The 14,171-nt window shown below is 37.0% G+C and overlaps 1 protein-coding gene across 4 annotated transcripts in view; it reads left to right on the forward strand.

The window, feature by feature from the left end:
* The window catches only part of rnf14 (ring finger protein 14), a 41,113-nt gene extending 36,665 nt beyond the window's left edge, over window positions 1-4,448 (forward strand). For all 4 annotated transcript variants that reach the window (XM_043703341.1, XM_043703339.1, XM_043703338.1 and 1 more), the window contains one exon: window positions 1,375-4,448. In XM_043703341.1, the coding sequence (XP_043559276.1) occupies window positions 1,375-1,447 (73 nt within the window). In that variant the 3' untranslated portion in view covers window positions 1,448-4,448. The remainder of the gene's footprint in view (window positions 1-1,374) is intronic.
* The last annotated feature ends 9,723 nt before the right edge of the window (window positions 4,449-14,171 follow it).

Here is a 14,171-nt window from a genome sequence, read left to right on the forward strand (position 1 = left end):
GTGGATAGTGGTTTGGTTTAGAATTACTTGGAGCCTGCAATTTGAGAACAATGGTTGGAGCTGCCTCTCATAGCATTGGTGGATTAGAATCTACTTATACAAAGTGCAGCCAAACAGGAGGAGGGAGATTTAGTAGTGGCTGATCAGGTGAAAGTTGAGTAATCAGGACAATGGCTAAGCTATCAGGTAAAGCTATGTTTATCCATAACCTGTAGATGTAAAAGAATGGCATTTTATACAGGAGAAGAGTGTGTCAGTGACACTTTGGGAGAGAGATAGGAAAAGTGGCTGAATGGAGTAGCAAAACTCTAATTTCTTGAAAATGGGAATAAAATAATGAAGGCCGTCTCAAGGTCCCTAAACATTCAACATCTAATATTTGTGAAAGCAGTGGTGATGTTACCATAAATGAAAATGTTTGTGCATCAGTATCCTGTGGTGTGACCATTGAAAATAGTGATATTGAATTTTACTGCATGTTTGGAGTGTTGGATTTGGAGTAACGGAGAGGAGGGATTATCAGATTGAATCTGTGAGAATGAAAATGAGGAGTGAACAGATTGCTCATGAATCCATGTCTTGTACTTTCATGTTGACATGGAGGCCCAAGAAATGTCAGGAGTCTCTGCTAGATTTAAAAATAAGTAGGAGAAAGTGAGGTCTGCAGATGCTGGAGATCAGAGCTGAAAATGTGTTGCTGGAAAAGCGCAGCAGGTCAGGCAGCATCCAGGGAACAGGAGAATCGATGTTTCGGGCATAAGCCCTTCTTCAGATAGTAAGTAGTTGACAGAGCTAAGCTATGCAAGAGGGGATAATATATTTTATGCTGAAAGATAAAATGGGTGAGTTATTGTTTTCTTTTCATTTACTTTTATCCCTGGAATGCATTGGTCAGAAATTGTTTCATACTTGTATAATTGGGTGGATGATGAACCAACAATTGCTGAAAGGAATTTTGAAAACATTTTCTGAAAGCATGTTTGAAGATGGCATTTGTATGATTTTATTAGAGATGATTTCCTAGTAAGCAGTCGTTGCTTGTTTCCCAATAGACAAGTCTGAATATTTATTTTCCCTCTGGACAAAGGACTCCAGACATTAAATGTATTTGGTTTGTTAGTTGATCTTATTCCTTGAAAAATTTTTTACAAGTTATTGTCCACAAGTTCAATCTGTCAGAACTAATTTCACAAATGGTTTTTTTCAGCAATCTGTCTCAGGCCTGGATTGAAATCCTATCCTGAAAGTTGCTGTGATATGTTCTGCTGTTATGGTTCTTTCAAACTAATTTTTTTGAACCAATGTTACAGTACATCAACCTTCACGAGAGATTCAAGTTTTTTTTTGTAGTAATTCTCTTTCTTTGTTTTGTAGGCTTTTCCAAGGTATTGACTTTGAAGCACAAGATGATATCTTGAGGGATGAAGATGATGATGGAATTGTTTAACCTCGTTTATAAAGCTATTTGGACTATTATTACGTAAAGCTTATGCATTAACCATTTAAACAGACAAACAACTGTTACTTCGGTGCAATCAATCACATTTAAACCAATCTCTAGCAATGGTTATTGAATTTGGCACTTACTGTTGTTGATTATGAAACTTGGAGCTCAGGATGTGTAATATTCTAGGAACTTCTGTTTTCAGCCTTCAAACATTTATAGATGCACAATATATTTGAAGAAATTTAGCTGATAAATTTGAGGGGAAGATAATGTTTCATTTAATCTGGACAACATTCAGTGGAAGGTATTTTGTGTATTCAAGTAACATTTGAGAAACGTTTTCAAAAATGATAGCAGTGCCATTTCTCCATGGTTCTCTGTCTTTGTTTCACGAGTTTAAAGTTTCTCCTTCACCTTCCAAAAATTTTGAACTTTTGATTAATAGTCACAGTGACAATTGCTTGTAATCCTGTTGCTGTGCCCTCCTGAATTGGTGTCAAGAATTTGATATTCAAACTTTTTATCTTGATAGGCCACTTAATCATGGAGCTTTGCAAACCAACATATGCACTATTTCTGAATGGAGCTTCCTCCTTGATGCAACAATTCGAACTCTGGCACTTTTATAGACATGTTTTCAGTTTTGACACTGGAACTGCAGGGATTTTGCATGAAATCAGTAAATGATGCAAATACTGAGCATATAAGCCAGTTCTTTGGTTTTCTTTGTTTTCTGATAACACAGAAGCAATACTGTGCTAATTCAAGAAATTCAATCCAAGATGAAACTCTAGCAATAGATACTGAGCAGGCTGGAGTTTTTGCCTGTGAAGGGAGAAAAGATGTCTGTCAGGTTCTATCAGCCTAAAAAATATTCATTATAAATCTGTTGATCTTGCTGGCTCAAGGAACATAATGACGGGTCTAGGAACAGGTCTGCTGGTTCTCTCCTGAACAAGTGGGTCGTAGGGGGAGAAAGAGTACTTTATTTTTAAAGTAAAAATTTTATTGCAAAAATAGAGTACATGTTTTGAATTATGAACCAGCTAATTATGAAAACTTTTTTTGACTGCATTTTGGTGCACAGGATGACTGCTGGGGCTGCATTTTTGTTATAATTCCTTGGTATTTTTGCATAAAGCTACTCTGTAAACTGTTCTTCCAAAAAGGGCATTTCTTCTTTTAATTAATCTGTAGAAAAATCATAGTGCACTCACTAAGGAAGCAAACTATCATGAAATGGAATTCAAGAGAATTTAATAAAAAGATGTTTAAATGATTTCTAGTAACCTATGTTCTGAATAACATTACAATGTTTGCAGTTATCTATATAGTTAACCACAAACTGAACATAATTTTTGAAATGGTTTTCTTCCACTTCATATTCATTAAGTGGTTTTAAATCTATTAACTTTATTATTCTTAATATGATGTCATGTGTGCTACAGACTGTCTCATAAGTGATGTGACATGCAAAAGATGGTGGCAAAGAATGGAAATTATACTGTAGAAGCTGAGAATTTCAGAAACTGACATTCAGCAATGAAGTGTAAAATCTCATTTGAGTTTTTCTATTATGAAGTAAATACCTACAGAGCTTAAAGTTGCTTTTTTAAGTTAATTAATTATTTTTGTTGCTTTTTGTTTGGAATTTCTTTAATAGAAGTTGCCAATGAAAAGTATATCTCCCACCATTTGGTAAATTGCCATGCTTCTGGAAGATAAAATATACAACATTCAAATTATTGTGAGCTATGGTTAATGGTACAGCCTCTTTGAGACTCACTTTCCTTGTGGCAACTTTATTTTCATTTAATGGCCCCTCTGGATTCCTGAAGATAGTAAAATCTGCCAATAGAATCTGTTTTCTTTACTGTATCTGATTGCTGTAGGAGTTCATAATAATACATCTGAACTCTCGAGCCTGAATGTGGTGGTGATTTGAATGATTGAGGCAGCTGGTTTATGCTTGGATGTTAAAACGCCGTTTTAACCACTCTTAGTATTTCTTGGCTAATTTCTAAAGATAAGTAAGTGGAAACCCTTCGAAATCTCCAATTCTTAAAGTTAGAAACTTTATCAGAGAGTTGTAGGCACCGCGTGATCATAACTTTGAACTTCCCAGGTAATTGCTGTGACTTCCAAGGTGTCCTCATATGCATTTTTCAGGATCTGCCTGCTCTCTCACTACATAGAGACTGAATTTGTCTCCTTATGCATTAAACTGTTTTGATTTAATGATAAGTAATAGAATAGAATGCATTTGACTCTTTGAGCACTTTCAACTTTTTTCTTCCACAGTTCCCATCCCTCAATTCAGTTACCCCAGTAATTAGATATTTGCACAGGTACTTGTCATGCTAAAATTATAAAAATTTTAGTGTTAATCAATGGAGGTATAACTTTCTAAAACATAAACCTCTACAATTGTAGAGTTGTATTAATTCATTGGAAGGAGGAAGAACAATATATGCCATATGTATTGTCATTGGAGGAAGTTACAAAATTGAAATGTGGAAGCATACCCAATTTAGGATGTCATTTAATCCAAAAGATTGCTATGCTGTTAAATATGTATTATGACTCCCTGTGTTTTAAAACTTCTAACCTAACCATTAACTACGAACTTGTCTATTGTACTCTGAATATACTCAGACCTTCCATTTTAAAACAGCTGGTTTTGCATTTTGTTGCTGAAATTGTCATGGCTCATTCTTTTAAACAGCACAAGGCTGAGGTCACATTTGGATCAGCTCATCAGAAACTTTGCTTTCTTACAGTTTAATTGATTTCACGTTCATTCAGATGGGCATGCTTTCAGGATTAGCTTTTTCAAATACAACCTTCAAGGAAAGATTGTTTTAAAAATGTTGTTTAATGTCGAGAAGCTACTGTGAAGTGTATTCAGGCGCAACTAAAAATCTATATATCAGATGTTTAAAGTTTCACTTATCTGAAAGGATTGAAAGTTGACAGCTGTCAAATAAATGATTGATTCATACAATGGCCTTGTTCTTTGTTAAATATCACGGATTCCTTTGTATTTTATTGTGAAATGATGTGGATTGAGACTCTACACTAAATGCCAAAATGAAACATTTGTATTTCCAATCCAGATTCATGACATAATTTTAAGGATTGCATTTAAATGCATTTCCTGTCAACTTTGTGCATTATAAATAATTATATCCATGTTTGTATTAATTGGACATGCTATCCACACCATTCTTTTTTTCTTTTTATCTATTGCTTCATATAAGGCAGGAATCTGAATATTATTACATTCTGGGAACAGAATCTTCTAATAGTTGCTATATCCAGTCCTGCCTAGGAATGAGAGAGAGTATTTGCAAGGCTTTCAGTAGGTCATTCGGAATAATTCAAGGGTTCTTAAATCGTCAGTTTTGGGCAGTCAGAGAAGTTGCTGCCTTAGTCAGTAATGTACTTAGGAGAAGAACCTGAAAAGGTACTGCTTTTCCATGGGTGGGGGAGTCCAGAAATAGAGGGCACAGGTTTAGGGTGAGAGGGGAAAAATTTAAAAGGGACCTAAGGGGCAACGTTTTCACGAAGAGGGTGGTGCATGACCAGTCATGAATCAGGAGAATTCATCGAGTCATAGCTGTCCTGCATGGAAACAGACCTGTCAATCCTTGCCGACCAGGTATCTCAACCGATTTTAGTCTTATTTGCCAGCACTTGGTGCATATCCCTCTAAACCTTTCCTATTCATGCACCTGTTCAGATGCCTTTTAAATGCTGTAATTGTACCAGCTTCCACCACTTCTTCTGGCAGCTCATTCCATACACGCATCACCCTCTGCGTGAAAAAGTTGCCCCTTAGGTCCCTTTTAAATTTTTCCCTTCTCACCTTAAACCTGTGCCCTCTAGTTCTGGACTCCCCAATATCATAGAAAATACCTTGTCTCTTTACCCTCTAGAGTCATAGAGATGCACAGCATGGAAACAGACCCTTCGGTCCAACCCCGTCCATGCCAACCAGATATCCCAACCCAATTTAGTCCCACCTGCCAGCACCCGGCCCATATCCATCCAAAACCTTCCTATTCATATACCCACCCAAATGCCTTTTAAATGTTGCAATTGTACCAGCCTCCACCACTTCCTCTGGCAGGCCATTCCATACATGTACCACACTCTGCGTGAAAATGTTGCCCCTTAGGTCTCTTTTATATCTTTCACCCCTCACCCTAAATCTATGCCCTCTAGTGCTGGATTCCCTGACCCCAGGGAAAATACTTTGTCTATGTATCCTATCCATGCCCCATATGATTTTATAAACCTCTATCAGGTCACCCTTCAACCTCCAACGCTCCAGGGAAAACAGCCCCAGCCTGTACAGCCTCTCCCTATAGTTCAAATCCTCCAACCCTGGCAACATCCTTGTAAATCTTTTCTGAACCCTTTCAAGTTTCACAACATCTTTCCAATAGGAAGGAGACCAGAATTGCAATATTCCAACAGTGGCCTAACCTATGTTCTGTACAGCCGCAACATGACCTACCAACTCATGTACTCAATACTTTGACCAATAAAGGAAAGCATACCAAATGTGTGAAAAAGTTGCCCCTTCGGTCCCTTTTAAATTTTTCCCCTCACTCTAAATCTATGACCTCTAGTTCTGGACTCCCCCCATGGAAAATACCTTGTCTATTTACTCTTTCCATGCCACTTATGATTTTATAAGTCTAGTAATTTTGTACAGTACAAAATACAAAAACTTGTATCTTTTACATAAAGTTTATATTTTTGTTCAAAACTGTGGAGCTAGTGATATTAGTCTCTTCATAAGTACCTGGGATCTCCTACCTTTTCAACTTTAAAATAAAGAAAAACTGCCCAGTCAATCTTTAACTCCAATTTAAAGTCTGGTTCAGGATCACAACTTAAGTTGGGATCTCTTGCAAGACTTTAAATCCAGGACAAATGCGATTTTCATAGAGAATTTTTGCAATGCATATTAAAAATGAAAATGATCTTTTCAGATGCTATGACTTTCAAGAGGAGAAATATTTATCATGGAATGATTTGAAAAAATAAATCATGGTTAGATTAGATTAATGGACCAAAATTCTGCATTAGCAGAAAATTTGAGTTGGAATTAAAAGCAGGTGCTAGGAAAATGAAGATTATTGAGATAACAGAGCAGCACCAGGGATTGGAAGATGGAGAATCTAACTGTGGTGGAATACAGTTTGAGTTGGCTAGAATTCAGTTGCTGCTGATGTAGTTTGCAAAGAAATAAAAGAATTTGTATTTGAAAGAGAAATGTAAATGCTTGAACTTGAACTCTAGAATGGGAAGTTGGGACGAGAATAAAGGTGCAGGAAGGAGAAATGTAAAGGAAAAATAGAAAGTATAAACTAACTAAAAAGGCGCTACAGTTAACTTGTTTAAGGGAAGTTATTACAGTTAATAAAAATAAGTGTAGTTCAAAACCCATTGTGTTTTCATTGCTGTAAGAGAGAGGCAATCTTTGGAAGCCTATCATTGGAACAGTAAATGGGTGAGAATAATCAGAACGCTTACTGTCTCCTCAGAAAAGACAGTACATATAAGAAAATGATTATGGTGAATTTAAAATTCTTCAGCATCTCTGCAAGGTCCAAGATAGCTTGTTAAGATGAAAAAGATTTTGTAGGAGGGGTATCCTGGACTTTCCCTAAGTATACTTTTAGTAGAGTCCAAAGACATGAGGCTAGATTGGATAAAATGGGGGGAAAAAATTGTCCAGTACAAAGGGAAGTTCTACCGAAATACAAGATTTTCAGGAACTAGACTCTGTAGGAGTAAATTACTGCAGATACTGGAATCTGTACTGAAAATATAAGATGCTAGAGATCACAGTGGGGTCAGGCAGCATCCATGGAGAGAGCAAGCTAACATTTTGAGTCTAGATGACTATTCTTCAGAGCTCTGAACAGTCATCTGGACTCGAGACACTAGCTTGCTCTTTCCATGATGCTGCCTGACCCACTGTAATCTCCAGCATTTTTTTGTTTTCGGTAACTAAACTCTCCTGGAAAAACAAAAAAAGACTGATCAGTGGGGAGAATCAACTTTTATGCATGAAAAGTAACTTTGTGCACTTACATCCAGGCACAATGCCAGCTTTACCCAGATTCTTGGCTTCACCAATCCTGTACTGTCCCTCGGTTGTTCTGAGCTCTAATCTTGCTCAGCTGCACCAAGCAAGTAATTCAATGTCCACTCTCAATGTTTTGAAATTATCAATTGCAAATAGCCTTCATCCACACTGTCACTGCTCCCAGAGGTTTTGATGACGTAATGTCACACTGGTGACAACATTTGGGCATCATTCATAGAAGTAAAACATTTGAATGAGGACTTGAAACATCTAAATGATAAGTTAGTGGAAGTAACTTCAACCAGGACAGATATTCAATTAAAACCTAATGAACTTCAAGGGTGACATGATGGTTCAGTGGTTAGCACTACAGCCTCTCGATGCTAGGGACTGGGGTTTGATTTCACCCTTGAGCAACTGTCTGGAGTTTGCACATTCTCCCAGTGTCTGCATGGGTTTCCTCTTGGTGCTCTGGTTTCCTCCCACAGTTCAAAAATGTGTAGGTTAGGTGGATTGGCCATGCTAAATTGTCCATAGTAACCAGGGATGTGCAGACTAGGTGGATTAGCCATTGGAAATGCAGTGTTATTGGGTTAGGGTACGTCTGGGTGGGATGCTCTTTGGAAGTTCAGTGTGCACTCAATGGGTCAAATGATCTGTTTCCATACTGTTGGAATTCCAAGTATCAGACTCTCTATCAACTATTGTGAAACATGTTTTCAACAGGAGAGTGAGTTGATCTGTAAAAACAGTGACTCAATTCATAATTAAAATCCAATACTGATGTTCTGTTAGAACTTTGTGATGAAGGTTTATAATATTATTTGTAAACTTAGCTTCACAAGGAGAGGTAAATGGATCCATGATTTTTAGTTCTGTGCAAGGAGATTTGTTTTATAATGTCTTAAATGCATTTTTAAAATAGCATTAGGTCAAAACAGTATTTCCAAGATATCATGTGGCTTAAGGTAAATGGCAAGATGAGCTACTTGGCAAGAGAATTGTTGGCTTGGTACAGCTAGCTATCCATGAGAAGATGGAATTGTGCCTCTGAGGAATTGCTGGATTGCAATGCAGGGACACGTGGGAATCCTTGTGCATGAATCATAAGATGTTGGTTTGCAGCTGCAACAGGTAATTAAGAAGGCAACTGGAATATTGTCCTTCATTGCTAGAGGGATGGACTTTAAAAATAGGGAGATTATGCTGGAGTTGTATAGGGTGCTGGTGACTCCACACCTGTACTACTATGTACAGTTTTGGTCTCCTTGAGAAAGGATATACTGGCACTAGAGGGGTGCAGAGGAGGTTCACTAGGTTGATTCAAAGTTAAAAATCACAACACCAGGTTATAGTCTGGAATTGAGGGTTGGCTTAGGAGGAGAGATTGAGTAGGCTGGAACCATACTCATTGGAACGTGGAAGAATGTGGGGGGTTCTTATAGAAACGTAAAATTATGAAGGGAATAAATAAGATAGAAGCAGGGAGGTTGCTTCCATGAGCGGGTGAAACAAGAACTAGAGGGCATAGCCTCAAAATAAAGGGGAGCAGATTTAGGACTGAGTCGAGAAACTACTTCACCCAAAAGGTGAAAAGAATTCACTGCCTATCTCGTTGAATGTTTTCAAGGCAAAGATAGATTTTTGTACAATAGAGGAAGTAAGGCTTATGGTGAGCAGGTGGGTAAGTGGAGCTGACTCCACAAAAAGATCAGCCATGATTTTATTGAATGGAAGAACAGGCTCGATTGGCCAGATGGCCTACTCCTGCTCCTATTTCTTATGTTCGAAAGGAGCAAAGATCCAAGATTAAGGGTGGCACAGTGGTTAGTATTACTGTCTCACATTGCCAGAGACCTGGCTTTGATTCCAGCCTTGGACGACTGTGTGGAGTTTGCATGTTCTCCTCATGTCTGCCTGGGTTTTGGCTGGATGCCCCAATTTCCTCGTGCTGCCCTAAGGTGTGTAGGTTAGGTGGACTGGCCATGCTAGGTTGCCCTGTACTGTCCAGGGATGCGTAGGTTAGATGGATTAGCACACTACCTTCAAGGTATTTGCAATGAGGAAGAGATTGTTGTCCACTTCCTTCAGGAAGAGATCGTTGTCCATGCCTATTTAAAGATTTGGAAAGAAATGCAGTGGATTTTCTTGAGGGTCATCCTGAGAAGCTCCATACTGTAAAATGGTGTGTTCTAGGAGAGCAAAAAAAAACTATTAGATTACTTGGTGAAAGATGCCCCTTGTTCTGCCTGAAATCTGCTGCTGTTCCAGTAGAAGTTGTCTATAACCAACAATGCAGACCAGCAAAATCCAAGTGAACACGCTGAGAGGTTACTAAAGCTTGTGGAAACACTAAAAAGACTCAAAGGTGGAAGGATATGAGAAGAGTATACTGTTATGGACCATCCCCCTTAAAATATTTTTAAAGTAGCCCAGATCCTAATTTTGTTTTAGGCAGATGTGAAGAGGATATTCCAGGAGTGATGCAGCTGGTCAAACCATTCAGCTTTAAACAAAACAATTTATTTAAATACTATGGATGAAGCACGAACAAAAGAAAACAGAATTTAGAATAACTTATTTGATAACCTAACTGACTCTATTGCAACTTAACGAAGGAACTATTCCAATCCCTGCAACATCTCATGAACACACCCCTTAGCAAATGGTAAAATCAAGCACCGATCTTTTTACAGGGAGGAGAGGTTGCAGAGAGAAAGTTTAGGCAAGACCTCTGTTGAAACATAGAACCTCTTTTTACTGTGGCTGCTTCTCTAAGTCCCTAGCAGTTTTTGACTGCTTGCTAAAAACAGACCAAAGTAGGAAAAAAGTCCTGAACTGGGAGAACTGGCCACTTGCCCTTCGTTGGACAATTGCTTTAAAAAAAAACCTAAAAAACTCTTCAGATTGTTGACTCGGCAGTGTCTGTTAGCCATTTCACTGCCACTGCCTTTACAACCATTCTTGAAAAAACCAAGGGCAACATAACCTTGTTAAAGGGGTAGAATCGTCACAATACCAAGGGGCTGGAGATTGGGTAAAATCGTGCAGCCAATATTTTTGTCTCAATGTATATTGTAAATATCTTTTGTAATTAAATTGAGGCACTGGTGTCACATGCTGCATAGAAAGAATGTGAACTGATTTGCAATTTTATTAATCAAATTTGAACTGTTATGGAATATAAATTTTGAAATATTTATAAAGTACATTTTCAGAACAAACATATTTCTACTTGTTCCTATAAACAACAGCAAGAACAGTTGCTGATTATGTCTATCACCACTGCTGCAATTTGATTACCTGCTCACCCTCATCACCTCACCGAGTCAACCTCCAATCCTGTTCAGTCAGACTTTAAATAACTTGATGGATTTCTTTTGAGAATGCTCAAATAGTTCAGAATATACATTCTTCAAAATGCCAGATCCTCTTAATCACTTTGTTCCCCATGTGTGATCAATTTCTCTGCTTTAAGCTTAGTATTTGATTGGACAAAATCAAGAGATAAAGAAAGAAACACAATGTGAACTTGTTTAGGCCAGCATTGTTAGGCACTCGCCACATTTGGCTAATAGGGAATCCAGATGAGGCTAACTGCATTTTTGATTAATAGATAAGAGATGCCAATAAGAAAGCTTCTGTGTAATTTATAAGTAAATATTAATATTATCAGTACAATATTTGCTGTCTTTGAACTAAAGAAGCAGTCAATGCCAAATACGCTTTCAATTTGTAATGGCTGCTAACCTTTGTCAGACTTGATTTGGAGATTTCAGTGTTGGACTGGGGTGTACAAAGTTAAAAATCACGCAACATCAGATTATAGTCCAACAGGTTTAATTGGAAGCACGCTAGCTTTCAGAGCACCACTCCTTCAGATGGTTGTGGAGGACACCATTGTAAGGCACAGAATTTATAGCAAAAGTTTACAGTGTGATGTAACTGAAATTATACATTGAAAAATACCTTGATTGTCTGTTGAGTCTTTCATCTGTTCAAATGCCATGTTAGTTTCACTTCTTTCATGTGTAAATCACAACAAAACTTATTTTTTTTTTAAAGTTTTATTCTCAGGTTAACTATAACAATTGGTGTTAGCCCCCTCTGTCTGTGTCATGATGTTTAGATTGATTCTAATCTAAAAAGTGAGATGACAGAGTTTTACGTGAATTCATGCAGTTTTTGAGCAAAGTACAATGTAAGTCTGCAAGTACAAATTCACCCCACAAACGTATATGTTTATGTGTGCATGTGGGTCTTTGTGTGTGTGTGTGTCTGGGTTGGGGGGATTGAGTGTGAGAGAGAGTGTATATGTGTGTGTATGTGGGTGTAGAGTGTCTTTCCACACCCACATCCACACTTTGTCAGACTTGGTATGGTTGCCATCAACTGGTGGAAAAGAACATATAATTAATTATCAGCGGCCAAACAGATCATGAGAAAAGGGCCAGAAACTAAATTTTCCTGAAGAGTTTTCTGTAGATTTTTAAAGTCTTTGCTAAAAGCATATCTGTTATTACAGAAAACATTTTCACGCTAAGACCAGATATGAACCACAATGTCATATAGGTGAAGAGGAAAATAAATCTAAAAATTCAAACAAATTAATTATTTCCAATTGTCTTTGTAGAAAAAGAAAATCAAAAATCAACCTGGCAAAAAAGATTAATTGTTTAATCTGCTGCTAAGCACTTACCACATTAACCTTTGCTTCCTCATCTTGACTTTCTGTTAATTATAGAAACAGTGCCAAGCCAAAGGTCAGAAGTCCAAATATTTAAAACACACCTTTTTATAGTTAATCTGTGCTGCAAGCCTACATTCTTATGAAGTCACTTTTTGTGTATCTATCTTTAATGAAACAGCTAAAACACTGAACTTACTTAGTGGGGGATTGCAGACTTGAAATACCTGCAGAGATATTGTTTTAAACTCTTTACACCATGTCATTTATGTACCTGAATAATATGAGAATAGTCTGGCTTTACCTCCTTATGCAGCATTTCTAGGAACCTTTGGAACTTGTTTACTTTTTAATCTTCTGAAAAGTTGAAAGCTATCTTTTGAACCCTCTTATTTTTAAATTCTTTCACAAGATGTGGTCATTACTTGCTAGGCGCAGTATTCATTTCTAATTGATTATGAGAAGACGGTGGTGAGGTGTGTTTTTGTTTGGCTGCATCCTTTGGGATGTAGGTACAATTTATATTTTATAGCTCAATTATACTAAATACTTTCCTGGAAAAAACTGTATTTTCTCTTTTAGGTGCAGCTCCTTGTATACATTAAAGAAACTATATTGATTTATTTTATTGTCATGTGTGTCTTCCAACAAGTGTGTACAGGGGTATAATGTTGCCATTCTCTGGCACCATCTTAAAACACAGAAATATAAACCAAACATTGAATATAATATTTATGCTATAGAGAATTCATGCCTAGGATGTTTCTAATGTGGTTTACCTTAATTAGTTTATTATCTAAAGAGGGGGCATTATAATTAATTCATTAGTTGAAAGAGGGATGATAATATGAACTGCAAATTTCTTTTAAATGTTAATGTTACAGACAATACAAAGTCATTGTTTCTTTCGTGACTTCATAAAATATTTAACTAAAGTTAAATTTTATGATTATATGTGGATATTTGTATCAAGGTTAGCTACAATGCAGAGCTAAATGTTATTCCGCATATTAAGCATTTAGTTTTTGGAGGTGTCCAGTTTTCTTGAGGCTATCTGATGACTAGCATTTTTATTATTACTGAGCTAATGATTCTCCCGTGGTTTCTTAACATGAGTCAAATTGTATCGTTTTGGAACAATAGTAGTAATATGCAGAAGAGGAGTCTTAACCCCCATTTTTGTCAAAAGGTCTTTCCTAATATCACTTCTGAAAGGCTTGGGTCTAAAAAAATGCATCAAAACTAGAGTTCCTCAACCCAAGAAATAGTTTATTTAAATCTAGTTTATCTGTTTCTCTTAATATCTTGAAACTTTGATCAAATTACCACCGAAACTACTAAATTCCAGAGAGCAATCTTAGTTTTTTTCAATTTTATCTTGTAATTTCAACCTTGGACTCCAGGGAAATCATGTGGAATCGCTTTCAAAGCCACTATAACATTTTAAAGATGTGTTGCTGCTCATAATACTCCAGTTATGGTCTAACCAGGGCATGGTATTACTCAAGTATAATTCTAGTCCCTTGTATTCTGGTCCTCGAGAAATAATGCACAGCCGCTTTGATTAATTTCTGTACTTGTTCACAACATTTTCATCTATGTACATGAATCCCTTAATCACTTTTGACCAGCACTATTTCTAGCTCTTTATCATTTAGAAATTACTTTGCTCTATCCTTTTTGGATTCACATGAATGATCTCATAATTACTTGCACTAAAATCCATTTGCCACAATTTTGTCTATGCACTTAGTCCGTTGATATCTTTTTGCAATTTTAGACTTCAATATACACTTTAAAGTGCAGCTTAAGACCATAAGACATAGGAGCGGAAGTAAGGCCATTCGGCCCATCGAGTCCACTACACCATTCAATCATGGCTGATGGGCATTTCAACTCCACTTACCCGCATTCTTCCCATAGCCCTTAAT

Source organism: Chiloscyllium plagiosum, chromosome 14 (assembly GCF_004010195.1).
Source record: "Chiloscyllium plagiosum isolate BGI_BamShark_2017 chromosome 14, ASM401019v2, whole genome shotgun sequence".
Lineage (NCBI taxonomy): Eukaryota > Metazoa > Chordata > Chondrichthyes > Orectolobiformes > Hemiscylliidae > Chiloscyllium > Chiloscyllium plagiosum.